The following is a 20,472-nucleotide window of genomic DNA, read 5'->3' on the forward strand; positions in this document are numbered from 1 at the left end:
ACCCGAGCTGAAGCCAAGAGTTGGATGCTTAACCCACTGCACCACCCAGGTGCACCCCCCCATATTCTTTACGATAATAAACTTTTTTTTTTTTAAGATTTATTTATTTATTTGACAGACAGAGGTCACAAGCAGGCAGAGAGGCAGGCAGAGAGAGAGGAGGAAGCGGGCTCTCTGCTGAGCAGAGAGCCCGACGCGGGGCTCGATTCCAGGACCCTGGGATCATGACCTGAGCCGAAGGCAGAGGCTTTAACCCACTGAGCCACCCAGGCGCCCCTACGATAATAAACTCTTAATGTCTCAAAATATGAACTCCCACAGATGAAACCTTATTTTTATTTCAAGCATGAAATACTTGTCAGAGGCTTCCTAATTATATAGCACTGTCTTCCAAAACAGACCATGCAGACCCATATATGGGACTATATTAAAAATGATGTCATGTCGGGGTGCCTGGGTGGCTCAGTGGGTTAAGCCTCTGCCTTCGGCTCAGGTCATGATCTCAGGGTCCTGGGATCGAGCCCCATGTCGGGTTCTCTGCTCAGCGGGGAGCCTGCTTCCCCCTCTCTCGCTGCCTGCCGCTCTGCCTACTTGTGATCTGTCAAATAGATAAATAAAATCTTTTTTAAAAATGATGTCCTTTCAAATTGGTAAAGGAGATAAATGATTTCAGGTATCTCCCAAACCATATGGGAGGAAAAGAGTGATACCCTGTAGCATCCCTCCAGATATACCAGGACTAAAAAACAGAAAATGAAAACCACAAAGAACTAGAAGTCCTAAGTAAAATTTTCTTCATAACCTTGGCATGGGAAAGAACTAAGTAAACCAAGAAGCACAGAAGATGTTTTTTTAAAGGACAGAAAGCTCAATTTGGACCAACTTCAAAAGGCCGGATTTGTACGGGCCTCAAATGAGGCAGAGACCCATTTGCAAGGGTTTGTGAACAAGCAGATCACAGTTACAGAACATGTTTAACCTCACTCATAATAACAGAAATACGCATGAAAACGTAAATCATCTTTAACCTACCAGATGTAAAAAGGTTGATTTAAAAAGAACAGAACAGGGGCGCGACTGGTTGGCTCAGTGGGTTAAAGCCTCTGCCTTCAGCTCAGGTCATGATCCCTGCTTCCTCCTCTCTCTCTCTGCCTGCCTCTCTGCCTACTTGTGATCTCTGTCTGTCAAATAAATAAAATCTTTTAAAAATAAATAAATAAAAAGAACAGAACAAGCCTTACTGTGAGCAAACAAGTCCCTCAGTACAGTCCTGGGAGTGTAAACTGGCAGAGCAGTAGTAGTTTTGTAGGAGTATGTATCAATGTCTGAGTACACATTCACTTTTATCCAGCAAGTCCACCACTAGTTTATTCTGAAGATATTATCACTCAAGGGCAAAGGCTATTCACCAAACTACTGACCATTACCACACAAAACCACCTAAATATCTACACATAAGGAACCGCTGAAGTAAATAATGCTCACCCATACATGGTAAAACTGCAGCGATTCGAAAGAATAATGCAGATCCACGTCAATATGGACAGATCTCCAAGGTATAATTAAATAGGGAAAAATACAAACATCTAGTGCAGGATGAACATCTCAGTATAAATTAAAAATGTATTCATAGGGGAGCCTGGGTGGCTCAGCAGCTAAGCGTCTGCCTTCGGCTCGGATCACGACCCTGGGGTTCTGGATGGAGTCCCTATACCCCCCCACCGATTGGGATCCTTGCTCAGTGAGGAGCCTGCTTCTCCCTCTCTCTCTGCTTGCACTTTCTCTTTCTCTGTGTCAAACAAATAATATCTTTTTCAAAAAATGTACCCATATTTAAGGCAGTATATTAGAAAATATTTTTCTGAGAATACCCTCAAAATTGTTCACCATAACAGATGGGCCTAGAAGCTGGTAATGAACAGAGACTTACTTTTCATTTTATACTTTTTGGTTCTATTTATTTTATTATGTGAATGTATTACTTTCATTTAAAAAAACAAACAAACAAACAAAAACTTTGGGGGCGCCTGAGTGGCTCAGCCGTTGGGCTTCTGTCTGCCTTTGGCTCAGGTCGTGATCCCAAGGTCCTGAGATTGAGCCCCACATCGGGCTCCCTGCTCAGTGGGAAGCCTGCTTCTCCCTCTCCCACTCCCCCCCACTCTCCCTGCTTGTCTTCCATCTTTCTCTCTGTCAAATAATTTTTTTAAAAAACAAAACAAAAAAACCTTTGAAGTTGATTGATTTATTCTTTAGTTAATTTGGGAGTGATATCACAGTATATGGTGATCCTTCTGCCCTTCCCCACACTCAAATGTTTTCTTTCCCTCTCTCTCTAAATAATTCTTTAAAAAATAAAATAAATGCTCTCAACAAAGTGGAGGCAGAAAGAACATACCTCAGCATAATAAAGGCCATACATGACAAGCCCACAGCAAACAACATACTGAACAATGAAAAGCTGGAAGCTTCTCCTCTAACAGGAACAAAACAAGAATGACCACCATCACCACGTTTGCTCAACACAGTATTGAAAATCCTAGCCACAGCAGTAGGCAAGATAAAGAAAATAAAAGGCATCCAATTAAGGAACAGGCACCCAAAATTGTCAGTATTTGCAGATGATATAATTCTATACAGAGAAAACCCTAAAGAGGGGTGCCTGGGTGGTTCAGTGGATTAAGCCTCTGCCTTTGGCTCATGTCAGGATCCCAGGGTCCTGGGATCCAGCCCTGCATCCAGCTCCCTGCTCAGTGGAGAGCCTGCTTCTCCCTCTCCATCTGCCCCTCTGCACAGCTCGTGCATACACATGCTCTTCCTCAAAGAAATAAAATCTAAAATAATAATAATAATTATTTCTCCCTATCCATCTGCTCCTACCCCCTGCATGAGCATGTGTACTCGCTCTCAAATAAATCAATCTTTTTTTTAAAAAATGGGTAGCTCAGTCGGTTAAACGTCTGCCTTTGGTTCAGGTCATGATCCTGGGTCCTGGAATCCAGTCCTGCATTAGGCACCTTGCTCAGCGGGGAGCCTGCTTCTCCCCCTGCTTGTGCTCTCTGACAAAATCTTTAAAAAAAAAAAAAAAAATGGGCAGAAGATCTAAATACACATTTTTCCAAAGACATACAGATGGCCACAGGTATATAAAAAGATGCTCAATGTCACTCATCATTAGGGAAATGCAAATTAAAACCACAATGAGGTATCAGCTCATACCTCTCAGAATGATTATTAGCAAAAAGACAAGGGGACACCTAGGTGGCTCAGAAGGTTAAGAGTCTGCCTTCGGCTCAGGTCATGCTCTTGGGGTCCTGGGATTGAGCTCCAAATTGGGCTCCCTGCTCAGAGGGGAGTCTGTTTGTCCCTCTCTCTCTACTCGTGCTTACTCTAATAAATAAAATCTTAAGAACAACAACAACAAGAATTAACAAGTGGGGGCGCCTAGGTGGCCCAGTCATTAATTATCTGCCTTCAGCTCAGGTCACCATCCCAGGGTTCTGGGATCGAGCCCCACATCAGGCTCCCTACTCAGCAGGAAGCCTGTTTCTCCCTCTCCCACTTACCCTGCTTATATTCCTTCTCTCGCTCTGTGTCAAATAAATAAATAAAATCTTAAAAAAAAAAAAAGGGGGCGCCTGGGTGGCTCAGTGGGTTAAGCCGCTGCCTTCGGCTCAGGTCATGATCTCAGGGTCTTGGGATCGAGTCCCGCATCGGGCTCTCTGCTCAGCGGGGAACCTGCTTCCCCCTCTCTCTCTCTCTCTCTGCCTGCCTCTCTGTCTACTGTGATCTCTCTCTGTCAAATAAATAAATAAAATCTTAAAAAAAAAAAAAAAAAAAGAAAAGAAAAGAAAGGAAGAAGTGTTGGAAAGGTTACAGGAAAAAAGGGAACCCTTGTGTACAGGAGGAATGTAAACTGGTGTAGCTTCTATGAATACCAGTATGGAGGCTCCTCAGAAAGTTAAAAACATGATCCAGTATTTCAATTCTGGGTATTTATCTGAAGAAAGGAAAATATAAATTTGAAAAGATAAATGCATCCCTGTGTTCACTGCAGCATTACTTACAGTAGCCAAGATATGGAAACAATCTAAGTATCCATCAATGGATGAATGGATAAGGAAGATGTGGTATATATACACTATGGAGTATTACTCAGCCATAAAAAAGAAAAAAATCTTGCCATTTGCAACAACAGGGATGGACCTAGAGGTATTATGCTAAGCAAAACAAGTCAGACAGAGATAGACAGATATCACAGGATTTTAATTCTATGTGGAATCTAAAAAACAAAACTCACAGATGCAGGGAATAGATGGTTATTAGAAAGGAAGGGGGTTGGAGGTGCGCTAAAGGAGGTCAATCATATGGTGATGAATGGCAAATAGACTTATTGTAGCAATCACTTTGTAGTGTATACAAATGCTGAATTATTATATTGTACATCTGAAACTAATATAATGTGATATTTCCAATTTTACCTCAATTAAAATAAACTGAGAAAAAAAACAGCCTTGTGTTTGAGATACATGGAATTTACAAAAGAGGGTTAACATAGTATACCTAAGACTAAGTTCTGAGTAAAGGGAGGAAGGAAAACACAGAACATCTACTAATTGCTATGTGCTAGACTTTTAAAATACATTATGTAGGTTAGCCTTAAAATTCTAAGACAGTGAGAATGTACTCCATTATACAGATAAACTAAGGAAGAAAGTAGGAAGAAAGAGGGGAAAAGTCCATTATTTGAGACCTACACTTATTGAGCTTGGTATGGAGATATGCTTCTATGGGGGATGTCCTAAAGAATCACATTTGAAGGTAAGAATCATGACATGGGGTTCCTGGATGGCTCAGCCAGCTGTGTCTGCTTTAGGCTCAGGTCATGATCCCAGGGACCTGGGATGTAGCCCCACACTGGGCTTTCTGCTCAGCGGGGAGCCTGCTTCTCCCTTTCTGTATGCCTGCCACTTGTGATCTCTCTCAAATAAATAAATAAAATCTTTAAAAAAAAAAAAAAGTTCTTTCAAACCTTTAGCAAATACAACCTAACTTTATACTGGCCATTAGGAATTAAATGTAAAAATATTCTGGTTGCTAGGATTACTGAATTGCTCCATTAGCAAGATAAAGCAGTTGAGTCAGTAATAATTGGGATTCCACATTCCTAGAACAAGGTTTAGGAACAGGGCCAGGAAAAATAAGCCTATTCTCTTCTGAGAGAACGGTCTTGGGAAACATGAAACAAGGAAAAGCAGAGCCCACTTCTGAGACAACTCAGGGACAGTGGTTCTCAAAGTATGGTCCCTGTGGACCCTTCCAGGTAGTCTGCAAACTCAAACATTATTTTCATAATACAGAGATACTGTTTTCTGGTGTTAACATTTGCACTAATGGTACAAAAGCAGTAAAGAGTAACAGCGCTGGGGCGCCTGGGTGGCTCAGTGGGTTAAAGCCTCTGCCTTCAGCTCAGGTCATGATCTCAGAGTCCTGGGATCCAGCCCCTCATCAGGCTCTCTGCTCAGCGGGGAGCCTGTTTCCCCCACTCTCTCTGCCTGCCTCTCTGCCTGCTTGTGATCTCTGGCTGTCAAATAAAATCTTAAAAAAAAAAAAAAAAAAAGTAACAGTACTGACTCCTAAGAACAGTGTCAAGGCGGGACACCAAACTCTAAATCATGGTTTTCTTCACCACCATGTACTCTAACAGAGGAGGAGGGAGCATTTTTACTTAAAAATGCCCTTGAGGAAGCAATAAAAGTACAAATCTTTATTAAATCTCAACCAATGAGTACACATCTTTTTAAAGACTTTTTTTTTTTAATTTGACAGAGATCACAAGTAGGCAGAGAGGCAGGCAAAGAGAGAGGGGAAGCAGGATCCCCACTGAGCGGCTCGATCCCAGGACCCTGGGATCATGACCTGAGATGAAAGCAGAGGCTTAACCCACTGAGCCACCCAGGCGCCCCCACATCTTTTAACTGTGTGAAGACAAAGAAAGTACACATAAAGCAGTTCTGCTGCAAACAGAAGTGAGATGGGACCCTAAAGAAAACCACTAATGCAGTCGTTTGAACTACAAGTCCCACTAGTAGCTTTTTTTTTTTTTTCATGGATCACCTTTTTTTTCTTTTCTTTTTTTTAAGATAAACTGTGCTGGGGCACCTGGGTGGCTCAGTCGTTAAGCAGCTGCCTTTGGCTCAGGTCATGATCCCAGGGTCCTGGGTTTGAGCCACACATCAGGCTCCCTGCTCAGAGGGAAGCCTGCTTCTCCTTCTCCTATTCCCTCTGCTTGTGTTCCCTCTCTCACTGTGTTTCTCTCTATCAAATAAATAAAATCTTAAAAAAAAAAAAGATAAACCATGCTTATTTATTCAGACTTGGGTATTTGGCAAACATATTCTCCAAAAGAAATAAAGTGAGCTTGTTACTTCAAGGCAGACAACAGATAGTATTTGTTGTCAATAACAAGATTTGAGTTTTTAAGCAAAATCTAGAATTTTTTAAAAACTATCTGCTACCATGAGTTTGGCAGCTTCCCAATACCTAAGACTTTTCTGTACAACACAGAACTACAGTGAATAATAATATAATAACACTGTATGGTGATATATGGAGACTATACTTCCAGTAGTGAGTAATGTAAAGAATTGTTAAATCACTATGCTATACACCTGAACTAATAACACTGCTTAAAAAAAAACCACAAAACCTCTCCTGATGACATCAATGATGATACTACCATTATTTTGTATTATATAACAAAATGTGTCAACATTTGGAAGATCGACACAATCTGGTACACCAATACTTTTCAGATGACTAACATGATAATTACAACATGATGGGAAAAGAACATGCATTCAAAGTGCAGAACAGACCATTAGATTTTAATATAACAGCACTAAAAGTTTAGTAGAGTTTCAGAATCCACACTGGCAACTAACCTTCAAGAACTACTACTACTTGCCAGGGCACCTGGGTGGCTCAGTGGGTTAAAGCCTCTGCCTTCAGCTCAGGTCATGATCCCAGGGTCCTGGGATTGAGTCCCACATAGGCTCTCTGCTCAGCAGGGAGCCTGCTTCCTCCTCTCTCTCTCTGCCTGCCTTTCTGCCTACTTGTGATCTCAGTCAAATAAATAAATAAATCTTTGAAAAAAAAAAAGAACTACTACTTGCCAAGTTTTGGTGTAATACCACAGAATTTCCCTAACTGTCTACAAAAGCTATTACAACACTCCTTCCTGGGGCACCTGGGTGGCTCAGTGGGTTAAGCCGCTGCCTTTGGCTCAGGTCATGATCTCAGGGGGTCCTGGGATCGAGTCCCGCATCGGGCTCTCTGCTCAGCAGGGAGCCTGCTTCCCTCTCTCTCTGCCTGCCTCTCCATCTACTTGTGATTTCTATCAAATAAATACATAAAATCTTAAAAAAAAAAAAACACTCCTTCCTGCTCCAACTACATACATGTGTAAGGCCAAACTGTCTCCATATACTTTAACTGCAACAGCATATTGCCACCGACTGAATCCAGAAGCAGATTGAGAATTCAGCTGTCTATTAAGCCATTCATTAAAGAAACCTGCAGAAATATAAAACAATGCCACTCTCCTCACTTAAAAAAAAAAAAAATCAAGACATCTTGATTTTTTAATTCCCTTCATCTATTTCACCCATTCCCCCACCCACCTAGCAACCACCAGTTTGTCCTCTATATTTAGGAGTCTGTTATTGTGGATAATCAGTATTTAATTTTCAAAAACCATTATGCTGATTATGTGGCAGGCAGCTTCTGACATGGCCCTCAGTGATCTCAGTGATCCTCCTGGTATTCACAGCCTTGTATAATTCCCTCCCCTTGAATGCAGGCTAGACCTAGTAACTGATTTTTTTTTTTAAGATTTTATTCATTTATTTGACAGAGATCACAAGTAGACAGAGAGACAGGCAGAGAGAGGTGGAAGCAGGCTCCCTGCTGAGCAGAAAGCCTGATGCAGGCTGGATCCCAGGACCCTGGGATCATGACCTGAGCTGAAGGCAGAGGCTTTAACCCACTGAGCCAGCCAGGCGCCCCTAGTGACTGATTTCTAATGAAGAGAGAATCTGGCAAAAGTGAGGGGCTGTCACTTCTATGGCTACGTGACAAAAGACTGCAACTTCTTTCTTCTGCTGACAGTCTTGCTCGTTCTAATGAAGCCAGCAGCCATGTTGTGAGATGCCTATGGAAAGGCCCATGCAACAAGGAACCAAAGGAACCCTGGGGCCAACAGCTCATAAGGAACTGAATCCCGCCAATAACACATGAGTGAGCTAGGGAGTGGATCCACCTCCATCAAGCCTTCAGATGACTGCAGTCCATGAGACCCTGAAGCAGAGAACTAAGCCACACCCAGATTCCTGACCGATAGAAAGAGATCATAAACGTTTCGAGCACCGAGTCTTGGGGTGGTTGTTACACAGCATTGGATAATTAGTACAATATGAGTTCATTTAAAATGAATAATAATTTAAAACTTGTTTTAATTTCCTAATATGGGAAATATTAGATATAACCCATAAAAACAAAAGGATACTTAAAAATTATGCAAAAAGATTCTGAAACCAAAAAGTTTGAGAACTGCTGTCCTGGTTGTGGCAGAACAGGAATAGAGAAATTAAAAGGCCAACACACTCAAACCACGGTCTGAAAGGGGTCCTCATCTCGGCACCTTTACCCAAGCAGATCCATCTCTAGGGAATACGGTCCAAGTACAAAGACAGGGAGCAAGGAGTGCCATTTCCTCTGGTTCATTCGGAAGCCTCTCCAACAGTACTTGATATACTTCCTCATTTAATCCTCAGAACTATCTTATAGGCAAGTATGATGAACAAACAGGCTCATGGATATAATGTAAAGTAGTGTGTCCTCGGTCCTGAACCTAAGGGCTTGGAAAACAGAGACTGAATTCTTAGCTTTTTCTCTATCATTCCAGAGAATACGTTCTTCCAAGGTTATGTTAAAAATAAATGCGGTGATGGTCACAAAACTCTGAATACATTAAAAAACCACTGAACTGTACACTTTAAGTGGGTGAATTGTATGGTATGTGAATTATACCTCAATAAAGCTGTTAACCAAAAAAATAAATAAATAAATACATGAGTAAAACCAGAGCAATGACAGAGTTCTGAGGAGGGATATAAACTGGAGGCAGTAAGTTCTAGGAGTTGTCCCAACTCCTAACGTTTGGCAGCAAAAGGCTGCCAATGATCTGTCTCAATATGTTATGAGCATGGGGAGCACACAGAGGCATTAATAGGTAAATGAGAAAAAAGAGGGAAACCAGTGCTGAAGTTAGGATGAGGGAACCAGATCTCCCCTCCTGGTGAAGAAGCCAAGAAATGAGCAAAGAGGTCCAGAAATGGTCTAGGTGGGACCCAGCTTTTTTAGCCTTATGATCTCTCTTATAGTAGTGTTACTACACCTATTACTAACATCTGTGGTGGGTACTAACCTCTGTATCAGACTATGCACATCATTTGCCTTTTAAAGCAAGGATGATGGCATTGATTTCACAATTTCTATGACTATTTATTTTATAAAAATAAAGGATGCCAGACTCTATGATTTGCAAAATCATTTCTAGCTCTAAAACTGTAATTCAATGATAATCTGCAAACTGAAAGACATCTGCATTAGCCTAAACAGCTATCGAGGCAGCAAAAGTATCAGGAAACCCCAAAATTGTAATGCCCAAAGCTACTGAAATATGCTTGGGCCTGACCTATTTTGCAGAAGGGCAGGGGCTGGGTCACACAATTAGTTAGTATCTTCAAGCTACAGACTCCTAAGATGTTAAATGGTCTACTTTTATGGGTTACCGAAATGGAACACCTGTCCCAACTTTATGAAGCCATACTTCATCAGCTCCATGTGGACCAACCATGATGAACCTCTGAATTTCAAGCTTTCTCTTCTTTCTTGTCCTGCTTACCCACAACACTTCAGTTCTTTGTTAACACTCTGTTGTGTGGATTTTAAGACAGGTTTTTAGGGATGCCTGGGTGGCTCAGTGGGTTAAGCCTCTGCCTTTGGCTCAGCTCATGATCCCAGGGATTGAGCCCTGCATAGGGCTCTCTGCTCAGCGGGGAGCCTGCTTTCCCCTCTCTCTCTGCCTGCCTCTCTGCCTTCTTGTGATCTCTCTGTCAAATAAATAAATAAAATCTTTAAAAAAAAAAAAAAAAGACAGGTTTTTACAAAAAGGTCGCTCTAAACCCATTATCTTTCAAGTTATCCAGATTACACTCATACAATTGGAGGTGTTTTTGCAGAGTTTTAAAGCACAGCATACTTCCTAAATCATTTATCTAAAGGTTGACCCAAGGAGCCCAAAAAGTCTGACCTTCAAACATACCACTTACTGCCTCCTGAGCAGCCATGAGGGAAATCAACCTCTCAGTTTCCTTATCTGTAAACTAGGGATGTACATTATCTACCTTCTAGAGTTGTAAGATTAGATATAATCAATATAAACTGCACCATGCAGAACTGTTATAATATCTGAACAAGGATGCATTTGCAAATTATACAAAATGCCTATATTCTCACTTTTAATATCACCCACGTGCCCATTCATACAATACTAGGTGAAATGTGCTTCTAAGCTACTGGCACATCTTCCTTACCAAACCATTCTATGTTGACCTTTCTGAAAGTAGGGAAAGAAAAAAGGGAGAAGTGCTGGTTTAGCAGTACTACTTATGGCTGACTGCAGAGTGGGAAGTTGGGGAGAACGGCGGTCGTTCTGGGGGACATTTTAGAAATGTAACACAGAATGCAAATCAAAACCCTGAGCAATAAATGCTAAGGAAATTATTTTGATAGCACAGAACGACAACACTGGTTATTTTATGTATCTTTTCCATCAAGTAATAAAATTTAAGTAGTTACAGTTACCAAGAGAGTTTCAACTAGGAAATGAATTGAATCATAAAAATACACTCTCAAGGTTCAAATCCTTAAAGGGTCACCTCCCCTATTTTTATTTTCTTCTGGAAATGCTCCACTTGGGAGAAATTTAAACATAGCTAATTCTAAGTGTTAATGAATACTACATTAAATTTGTACATTATTTTATACATTTAAAATACTGTCACATCTGGTATAGTAACTAACAGTTACTGATAATCAGTTCAGAACCAAACAAAAAGAAATTGAAGGAGGAGAAAGGGGGTGAGTAGGGGAGGAAAAGGCAAAGGAATTTCGTTGTGATATTAGATTAAAATTTGCTAGGTAAGCAGAAACTGTCCATGTAATAGGGTGTACCAGTTGCACAATTATATATCAACTCTAGGCCAACTTCATCAACCCAGAGCTATGTTATTTAAAGCAAGTTTTCTGTTGTTTGACTGAGCCTCAGATGTCGTGTCACCCACTCTGAAAAGGTAAGTAGATATTAGAATGGAAGCACATTTTAAGTGCCTAGTGCACTGTAGGTAACAGTGAGGAATCAGATTTCTTTCCTTTGAAACGCAGCTCTCTGTAAAGTGTACAATCTGAACAGCATATCTACTTAAAGATCTATTATAGTGAATCCTTCTGTATACAAGCAAATCACACACACCCTGTTTTATAGATTTAACATACACATTCCTACATTAAACTTCTCTAGTCAATTGGGATGGACCTAGAAGGCATTACGGTAAGAGAAGTCAGAGAAAAACCAATACCATGACTTCATTTGTATGTGGAATCTTAAAAAAACAAAACAAATAAACAAACAGAAAGAACAAACACACCCATAAATACATAATACCATAAATACATAATACCACACATACATAATACCACACATACAGAGCACTGATGGTTGTCAGAGGAGAGGGTGGTAAGAAGATGGGCAAAATGGGTTAAGGGAAGTGACAGGTACAAGCTTCCAGTTATAGAATGAATAGGTCACAGGAATAAAAGGTACAGCACAGGGAATATAGTCAAAGGTATTGTAATAGCACTATATGGTGACAGATGGTAACTACGCTTGCGGTAAATGTATAATCTACCATAATGTGTAGACCTGTTGAATCACTATGTTGTGTACCTGAAACTAATGCAACCTTATGTGTCAACTATACTTCAATTAAAAAAGAACAAACTTCTTGGGGTGCCTAGGTGGCTCAATCAGTTAAGCGTCCAGCTCAGTATCAGCTCAGGTCTTGATCTGAGGGTCGTGAGCTCGAGTCCCACACTGGGCTCCACGCTGAACATGGAGTCTACTTAAAAACAACAACAACACAAACAACAACAACAAAAAACCCACTTCTCTAGTCAAAAACAATATAAATGACACATATAACATATAACAAACCACCTTCCAGTAAAATGGTATATGAATGTGGCATATTATAATTCAAAAACAGGGACTTACTAAAGGATGTGCTAGATCTGGTCTACTCTCTTACTGCTTTGCTTCTTTGGTTCTCCTTGAAAATGAAACTGACCGAAGTTTGAAAATAGACAACAATGTTGTAAAGAGAAGGTCACTTAGATCATTATTTAATCTCTGTGCCACAAGAGTGGAAGTTCAAATCCACAGATGGGGAGAAAAACAAGATAATGAAATGGTTTCTTCCTACCCCATACTCTTGCCACACTGACTGAACTTCTCATTTTAGCTATCCTAGACAGATTCTGGGAAGAGAGAAAACTCCAAAGCTTGGTAAGTAGATTTACCAAATTAACAGTATCCTAAAAGCAACAGAAATGGATCTTTCCTATAGTCTCCCTACCAGATCAAGGAAAATTCTACATGCCTGGCAGTGTACTGAGTGCTTCTCATCAACTCCTATTCTTTTTTTTGTTTGTTTTTAAGATTTTATTTATTTATTTGACAAAGAGAGATCACAAGTAGGCAGAGAGGCAGGCAGAGAGGAAGGGAAGGAGGCTCCCCGCTGAGCAGAGAGCCCGATGCGGGACTCGATCCCAGGACCCTGGGACCATGACCTGAGCCGAAGGCAGAGGCTTAACCCACTGAGCCACCCAGGTGCCCCAACTCCTATTCTTTAAAACAATCCTGTGTGGTAGGTGCTAGCATCATAGCCACTTTACAGATGATGCAACTGAGGTTCAGAAAGATTGAGAAACTCACCCAAGGTTGCACAGCTAATAAAGCAAGTGGCAGAGAGCCAAGAGTCTTGACTCCAAAATCCATACTATTCACCCACTAGTACACTACTTATTACCATAGTCTAGATGACAGGGTATTGGTTTTTAGACTTGGCTTCACCCCTTGGGCAAATCACTTGACCTTGCTGAGCAGTTTGTCATCTGTAAATGAGGGCAATGACAGTTCCTCCAGCCTTCTCCACAGCATCCAGCGATGCTTAAGAGTTAACAAAAGTGGGGCGCCTGGGTGGCTCAGTTGGTTGAGCAACTGCCTTCGGCTCAGGTCATGGTCCTGGAGTCCTGGGATCGAGTCCCGCATCAGGCTCCCAGCTCTATGGGGAGTCTGCTTCTCCCTCTGACCTTCTCGCCTCTCATGTTCTCTCTCACTGTCTCTTTCTCAAATACATAAATAAAATCTTTAAAAAAAAAAAAAAAAAAAAGAGTTAACAAAAGTGCAAATAGCGCTGTAAAAATGATAGGTCTCTATGTAGATACAAGATTTTGTTAACTTGAGCCTTGGTTACATACCTTTATCCTTCCAAATGGTTTACGGACCTAAAAATATTTTTTAAAGATTTTATTTATTTGAGAGAGAGAGAGACAGAGACAGCAACAGAGACAGCAAAAGAGAGCACAAGCAGGAAGAGTAGGAGAGGGAGAAGCAGTCTCCCCGCTGAGCAGGGAGTCTGATATAGGACTCGATCCCAAGACCCTGAGATCATCACCCGAGCTAAAGGCAGGCACCCAACTGACTGAGCCACCCAGGTGCCCCTTTATAAATAAGTTTAACAGCAATTCAATCATTTTTAACATTTCCCATCAAAAATCTAGTATTAAGGGACACCTGGATGGCTCAGTCAGTTAGGTTCTGCCTTTGGCTCAGGTCGAGATCTCAGGGTCCTGGGATGGAGCCCCGCATCAGGCTGCTTGCTCAGTGGGAAGCCTGCTTCTCCCTCTCCCTGCTGCTCGTCCTGCTCGTGCTCTGTCAAATAAATAAATAATTAATTAATTTTGGGACGCCTGGGTGGCTCAGTTGGTTAAGCAGCTGCCTTCAGCTCGGGTCATGATCCCAGCGTCCTGGGATCGAGTCCCACATCGGGCTCCTTGCTCAGAGGGTAGCCTGCTTCTCCCTCTGCCTCTGCCTGCCATTCTGTCTGCCTGTGCTCGCTCTCTCCCCCTCTCTCTCTCTGATAAAGAAATAAAAAAAAATAATAATTAATTAATTTTAAAAACCTAGTATTAAAAACCAAATCAAACCTACCTTAGACTTTCTGGAAAAGGCAAAACTACACAGATAGTAAAAACATCAGTGGCTATCAAGGAGGGATAAATAGGGGATTTTCAGGGCAGTGAAAACTATTCTGTAGGATACTGTAATGGTGGATGCAGGTCATTATACATTTGTCAAAACTCTTAAACCGGGGGTGCCTGAGTGGCTCAGTGGGTTAAGCTTCTGCCTTCGGCTAAGGTTATGATCTCAGGGTCCTGGGATCCAGACCGGCATTGAGCTGTCTGCTCAGCAGGGAGCCTGCTTCCCTTCCTCTCTCTGCCTGCCCCTCTGCCTACTTGTGATCTCTGTCAAAAAAAAAAAAAAAAAAAAAAAAATCTAAAAAAAAAAGCCCCAACCTCTTAAACTGTATAATACCAAGAATGAACCCCAACACAAATTATGGACTTTTGTTAATGGCAATGTATCAATATTAGCTACTCAATTCTAACAAATGCACCACACTAATGCAAGATGTAAATAACAGGGGAAACAATGTGTGAAGAATATATGGGAACTCTGTAATTGATATTCAATCTTTCTGTAAGCTAAAACTGCTCAAAAAACAGTGTCCATTAATTTTTAATTAAATCTCCTAAAACAAATTCTACACAGAAATTTACACAGTAGAGGCGCCTGGGTGGCTCAGTGGGTTAAGCCGCTGCCTTCGGCTCAGGTCATGATGTCAGGGTCCTGGGATCCAGCCCCACATCAGACTCTCTGCTCAGCAGGGAGCCTGCTTCCCTTCCTCTCTGCCTGCCTCTCTGCCTACTTGTGATCTCTCTCTCTCTGTCAAATAAATAAATAAAATCTTAAAAAAAAAAAAATTTACACAGTAATGACCTTGGGTTTTGGGTTGTTGTTTTTTTTTTTTTTGAAGAGTTTATTTATTTATTTGACAGACAGAGATCACAAGCAGGCAGAGAGAGAGGAGGAAGCAGGCTCCCCGCTGAGCAGAGAGCACGATGCGAGGCTGGAAGGCAGAGGCCCAACTCACTGAGCCACCCAGGCGCCCTGGGTTTTTTTTTTTTTTTTAAGATTTTATTTATTTATTTGACAGAGAGTGGGCACAAGTAGGGGGAACAGAGGGAGAGCAAGAAGCAGTCTCCTTGTTGAGCAGAGAGCCTGATGTGGGGCTTGAATTCCAGGACCCTGGGACCATGACCTAAGCCTAAGTCAGACACTTACTGACTGAGCCACCCAGGCGCCCCATGCCCTTGGTGTTCTAAAAAATGCCTCTAATACTTGACAATGTATATTCCATCTTTTTAGATGTTGTCCAACAGAATTTTACACAATGTTGTAAATATTTTGGATCTGCTCTGACACAGTAGCCACTAGCCATATTGGCTACTGAACACTTGAAATGTGGTTAGTATGAGGGAAGAATGGAATATTTATTTTTATGTAATTTCTTTTTTTTAAGATTTTATCTATTTATTTGAGAAAGAGCGAGAGAGCACGAGTGGGGTAAAGGGCAGAAGGGCTGAATGGGGAGCCTGATGTAGGTCTCCATCCCAGGACCCAAGCCAAAGGTAGATACTTAACTGACTGAGCCACCCAGGCACCCCTTACTTAATTTCAATTAAATATGCAGCTAGTAGCTATCATATCAGATAGCACAGTTTTAGACAATTCAAGAGACCATTAGAAATGTACTATAATATTAACTTCAGAAGCAAAGAGTTACCTCAAGAGACCATTCAAATGGGATGTAGTTATGAAATGATGCCACAATTAACTGAGCTGGCGAAGAATGACTAAGTGGATGGTTCAAACAACTAGGAGCCAATAAAGCCTGTCTCCAGTTGTTTTTCCCTTTAAGTCAGTGACTAAACAGTCACTCTTCTTTAATTCCCTCAGTATTTTCAAAACATTCCAATTAGTTAAACATCATTTCTGCTTCCTGAAAAAATACAGTACAAATCAAGTTAGAATTAGGAATATTCTTTCAAGCTGGTAACCCAGAGGAAATAAAAAAATTAGGAGTCATAAAGAAATAAGTTAGTTTCACAGACACAAGACAGTCACCCAATTTTTTTAAACGAAAATTCAAAAACTAATATTTAACCCAAGTATTTCAATTCCAGGTCATAGCCAATTGTAAATCAAAAGGAAGAAGATACCCAGAAAAACATGAGCAAAAGAAAAAAGGTATAGGATGAGACAGTACAGACACACATGACTATTCATATCCAGCTGTTACCCAGAGTGCTGCCTCAAAGGGTCATTACCTCTTATCTCGGTCTTTTAAAATGCTAGTTGATTAAACCTCAGTTCCTAATTCAGACTTTCGGTCCTTATCCTAGTGGCATAAACGGGAACTTATATCCTCAATTGCAGTGGCTTTTTATCAGAGTCCTCCCCTGGGGGACCTATGAAATCCAACACTGAGATTGGCTCCCCACCCTCAGGGAATAAATGAAGTGTCCAAAGTGACAGTTTTGAAACCCTAGAGTACATTCAATCCACAGCTTTTTTTTCAGTCCTTCAAGTACTGGATCTTTATTTTAGAGTACAAAGAAAGAAAGAGAAAGAGGGGTAACTGAGAAGTAGTAATACCCTTATGCAGGGAGATATGAAAATAACCACCTTAGAAAGAGGCTCCTTAAAGCCAATTCTTGACACTTGGCTCCGATGTAAACCAAACCTTTGTTCTCCTTTTTCAAGCTCATAAATGTCATAAGAAAAATATTATTTCGTAATTTCACACAGGAGTGATTTTTGAGAGTATTCAAATGCATAATTAAGTAATATTAAATAGCTGAGTGATCAAGCAGGACGTCCAACAAGTTGAACGTTTCAATACGTTCCACTGTAAGGAAAAAGAGACGGGATTTCCACCTTTCCAGCGCCTTTCCCCACGGATTTCCATTCCTGGGTCCTGAAAGCCCTGTACCCCATTTGTTGTGCAATCTTTTTCGAACTCCACCCACTGACTCCAGAACAAGTGGAATTCTCCCATTCTGAAGGTCTCGATTTTCCTGTATCCAGGGAGACACTGAAAACTCCTTGACGTGAGTCAAGTAAGGCAAGGGGACCGGTCCAGTCTGTCTCCCAGATTAAGAGAGACCAAAGGCCAGGGTGGGGGAGGCGCTCAAGTTTCCGCTCACCCAAGAAAAAAGAAAGAAAAGAAAGGAGGGTAAATAAAGAAAGAGCAAGAAAGGGGAGAGAGGACTAAAGGGGAAAACCGGCTTTCACGCGATGCTGCCCCCAACCCTGTGGGACCCAGGTCCACCAGCATCGTCTTCCCATCACGGGTCCCGGTCCCACGTGTAACCAGGCCCGTAGTGCCCAGAGACGAGCCCTGTGACCCGGGAGCCGAGTGGCTCCTCCAGCCCGGTGGCGCTCGCCCGCCCGCGCAGTGGCGGGGAGCGCAGGGGGGCGGGGGAAGGGGGACGCAGTGCAACCCCAGCTCCCGCGCAGTTATCTTACTGCGCAACAGCCTCGCCCGCGCCGCCCGGGCGCACCCCGCAGCGCGCCCTGCGCACCTGCCGGGCAAGAGCAGGGCCACCTCCTGACCCAGGCAGCCCTCCGATTGCGCCGGGAGCACGGAGAGCCCGCCGAGGGCGGGGGCTAGGAGAAGGAACACCTGGCGCCCGGGGTTCCCCGGCATCGGCCGCACGTGGCTGTCACACCTGGCGCGCCCCCGCCTCGCACCCCTTCCCCCTCACACCAGGCTGCGCCCCCTGCCATCTCCCACCTCTGTCGCGCGCCCCCAAACCCCAACCTTCGCTCCCTCCTATCCCATCCATCTCAGTCCCAAATCCCCCCCGACCCGCTCCCGCTGTCGTCACCCCCGGGAAGGAAGAAGGCCGGATGTTCGTCCCGTGGCTAAAGGTAACCGGAGAGAGTGAAGATGTGAACCCCGAAAAATCTAGCCCGGGCATTTCCCCGGCCGGACAACAACGCAGACGTCTCCCAGGCTGACCTTCTGCCGCGGGCTGCGTCGCCGTCCGCCCCGTCCGGCCTCAATAGCCTCTTCGGCGCCGCCGCCGCCTCTACCCCGCGCTGCCTCTTCTAGCCGCGTCGCCATGAGGTGACGGCAGCAGCCAAACAAGCGGCCCTACAAGGGGCAAGGAACCTTTCAGGGCCCCCGCGCCCCGCCCCTGAGCCCCCACGGCCAATCGCCGCATGAATGTCCTCCCACGTGACCGGAGGAGGTTGGCCCCCGAGGGGATGGAGCGGAATGGGGGTGGGGAGCATTGAAGTCTGGGTTGAGCTTCTGCAGGGCCGAAGGGCGAACACAGGCCGTGCGAGTCTGCGCAGACAGGGAAAAAGAATCTGAAGCGGACTACAAGTCCCAGCAGGCTTCGCGGCCACGGCTCGCAGGCCCTGCTCAGGATTGGAGCGTAAGGCGGTGTTCTTAACGGGGAGAGAGTCCGCCGGCTTGCGCGTGCAGCCTACTGGGACTTGTAGTTTTCTGAAAGCGACGTACTGGTACCGGAAGGTACTCTTGATTATCCTGAGGGAAAAGTTTAGGAATAGTACCGGGTTTGGGAGGGAGCGGGAGTGGGGACATGTTGTTGTGTTTTTGTTTTTGTTGCTCCTATTCGGAATTGAACCCAAATGATTAGGGATAAGGGGAAATCGTGACTTTCAAGGCGGGAGAGATGTAATGGCTTTCAGAATTTGAGGTTTCTGGCTGGGACACCTGCTCTGAGCCTTGGTCATCCACCAGAACTCTCAGCACCATTTACCTGTCCTGAACTCCTGCGAGGTGGGGGCTGCGTCCTTTTCACCTTGGCTGAACCACCGGGTCTTCTAGCACAGTTCTCCACTCTTAGTTGGCGCTTAATACATGTCGAATGTATCCTGTTTTCTCCGGTAGTCGTTTCGTTACTGAAATTTTTAAACAAATTACGTTAGCGGGGCGCCTGGGTGGCTCAGTCGTTAGGTGTCTGCCTTTGGCTCAGGTTGTGATCCCCGGGGTCCTGGACTCCAGCCCCACACGGCTCCCTGCTCGGCGGGAAGCCTGCTTCTCCCTCTCCCACTCCCTTTCCTTGTTCCCTTTCTCTCTCTCTCTCTGTCAAATAAAATCTTTAAAAACAACAACAAATCGGTTTGCTGAATCGGTTTTTGTTTTTGTTTTCTTGACGGGATTGGGGCAGGGGGTGCAGTTTTGCTCAGGAATATTCCATTTCCATCTGATAGAACTAGATCTCTAATGACTGAGCCTCTGAAAGTCACGGACCCTCATGAAATTTTTTTTTTTTTAAGAGTTTATTTATTTGACAGAGGGAGAGAAACCACAAGTAGGCAGAGAGGCAGGCAGAGAGAGAGAGTGGAGGAAGCAGGCTCCCTGCGGAACAGAGAGCCCGACATGGGGCTCGATCCCAGGACCCTGAGACCATGACCTGAGCCGAAAGCAGAGGCTTTAACCCACTGAGCCACCCAGGTGCCCCCATAGTGAGCTTTAAAAGAAAAAATTCTAGGGGTGCCTGCCTGGCTCAGTCGGTAGAGCACGTGACTCTTGGTCTCCGGGTTGTGAGTTCAAGCCCGATATTGGGTGTAGAGCTTACTTCAAAAAAATTTTTTTTTTCAAAAAAAAATCCATTGGGGAGGAGGTAGGGGATGACAGAAGGGGAGAAGGGGGGAGGTAAAGGCTTCCAGTCATGGAATGAATAAGTCACAGGGATAAAAGGTACAGCGTATGGAATATAGTCAATAGTATTGTAATAGCTTTGTATGGTGACAGATGGTAGCTACGTTTGTGGTGAACACAGCATAATGTATAGTGCTGTTGTCAAACCACTATGTTGTACACCTGAAACTAATGTAACATTGTGTGTCAATGATCCTTCAATAAAAAAATCCATTTGTATAGAATTGCCTGTATGTTTATAAAGAGGTATTTAAAAGGATATTAATCAAAATGTTAATAATGTGTTTCCCTGGGTGGTGAGATTTGAAAGTATTTTCACGTCATGATTTTCTGTGTTAAGTATGTATGGAAAAAAGTCAGTAGTTATCGCTATTACAAAAACAAAAGAACTACGTAGGTGACATCAAGTCTTAAAAGATGAAAAATATTTAATTGTATTTATTTTATTTATACATGGACTTGTTTCAAA

The 20,472-nt window shown here is 43.1% G+C and overlaps 1 protein-coding gene across 2 annotated transcripts in view; it reads right to left on the reverse strand.

Moving 5' to 3' along the window:
- The window catches only part of TXLNG (taxilin gamma), a 59,133-nt gene extending 39,766 nt beyond the window's left edge, over window positions 1-19,367 (reverse strand). Inside the window, exon 1 of one of the 2 annotated variants that reach the window (XM_082718399.1) lies at window positions 19,099-19,367. Coding sequence is in view for 1 of the 2 variants with exons in the window: in XM_082718398.1 (XP_082574524.1) it covers window positions 18,330-18,434 (105 nt within the window). In the remaining variant the exon portion in view is untranslated. Of the gene's footprint in view, window positions 1-18,329; window positions 18,480-19,098 lie in introns of those variants that run through there. The other variant, XM_082718398.1, reaches the window with a different exon arrangement.
- Window positions 19,368-20,472: the final 1,105 nt, after the last annotated feature.

This window comes from Mustela nivalis (assembly GCF_964662115.1).
Source record: "Mustela nivalis genome assembly, chromosome: X".
Classification (NCBI taxonomy): Eukaryota; Metazoa; Chordata; class Mammalia; order Carnivora; family Mustelidae; genus Mustela; species Mustela nivalis.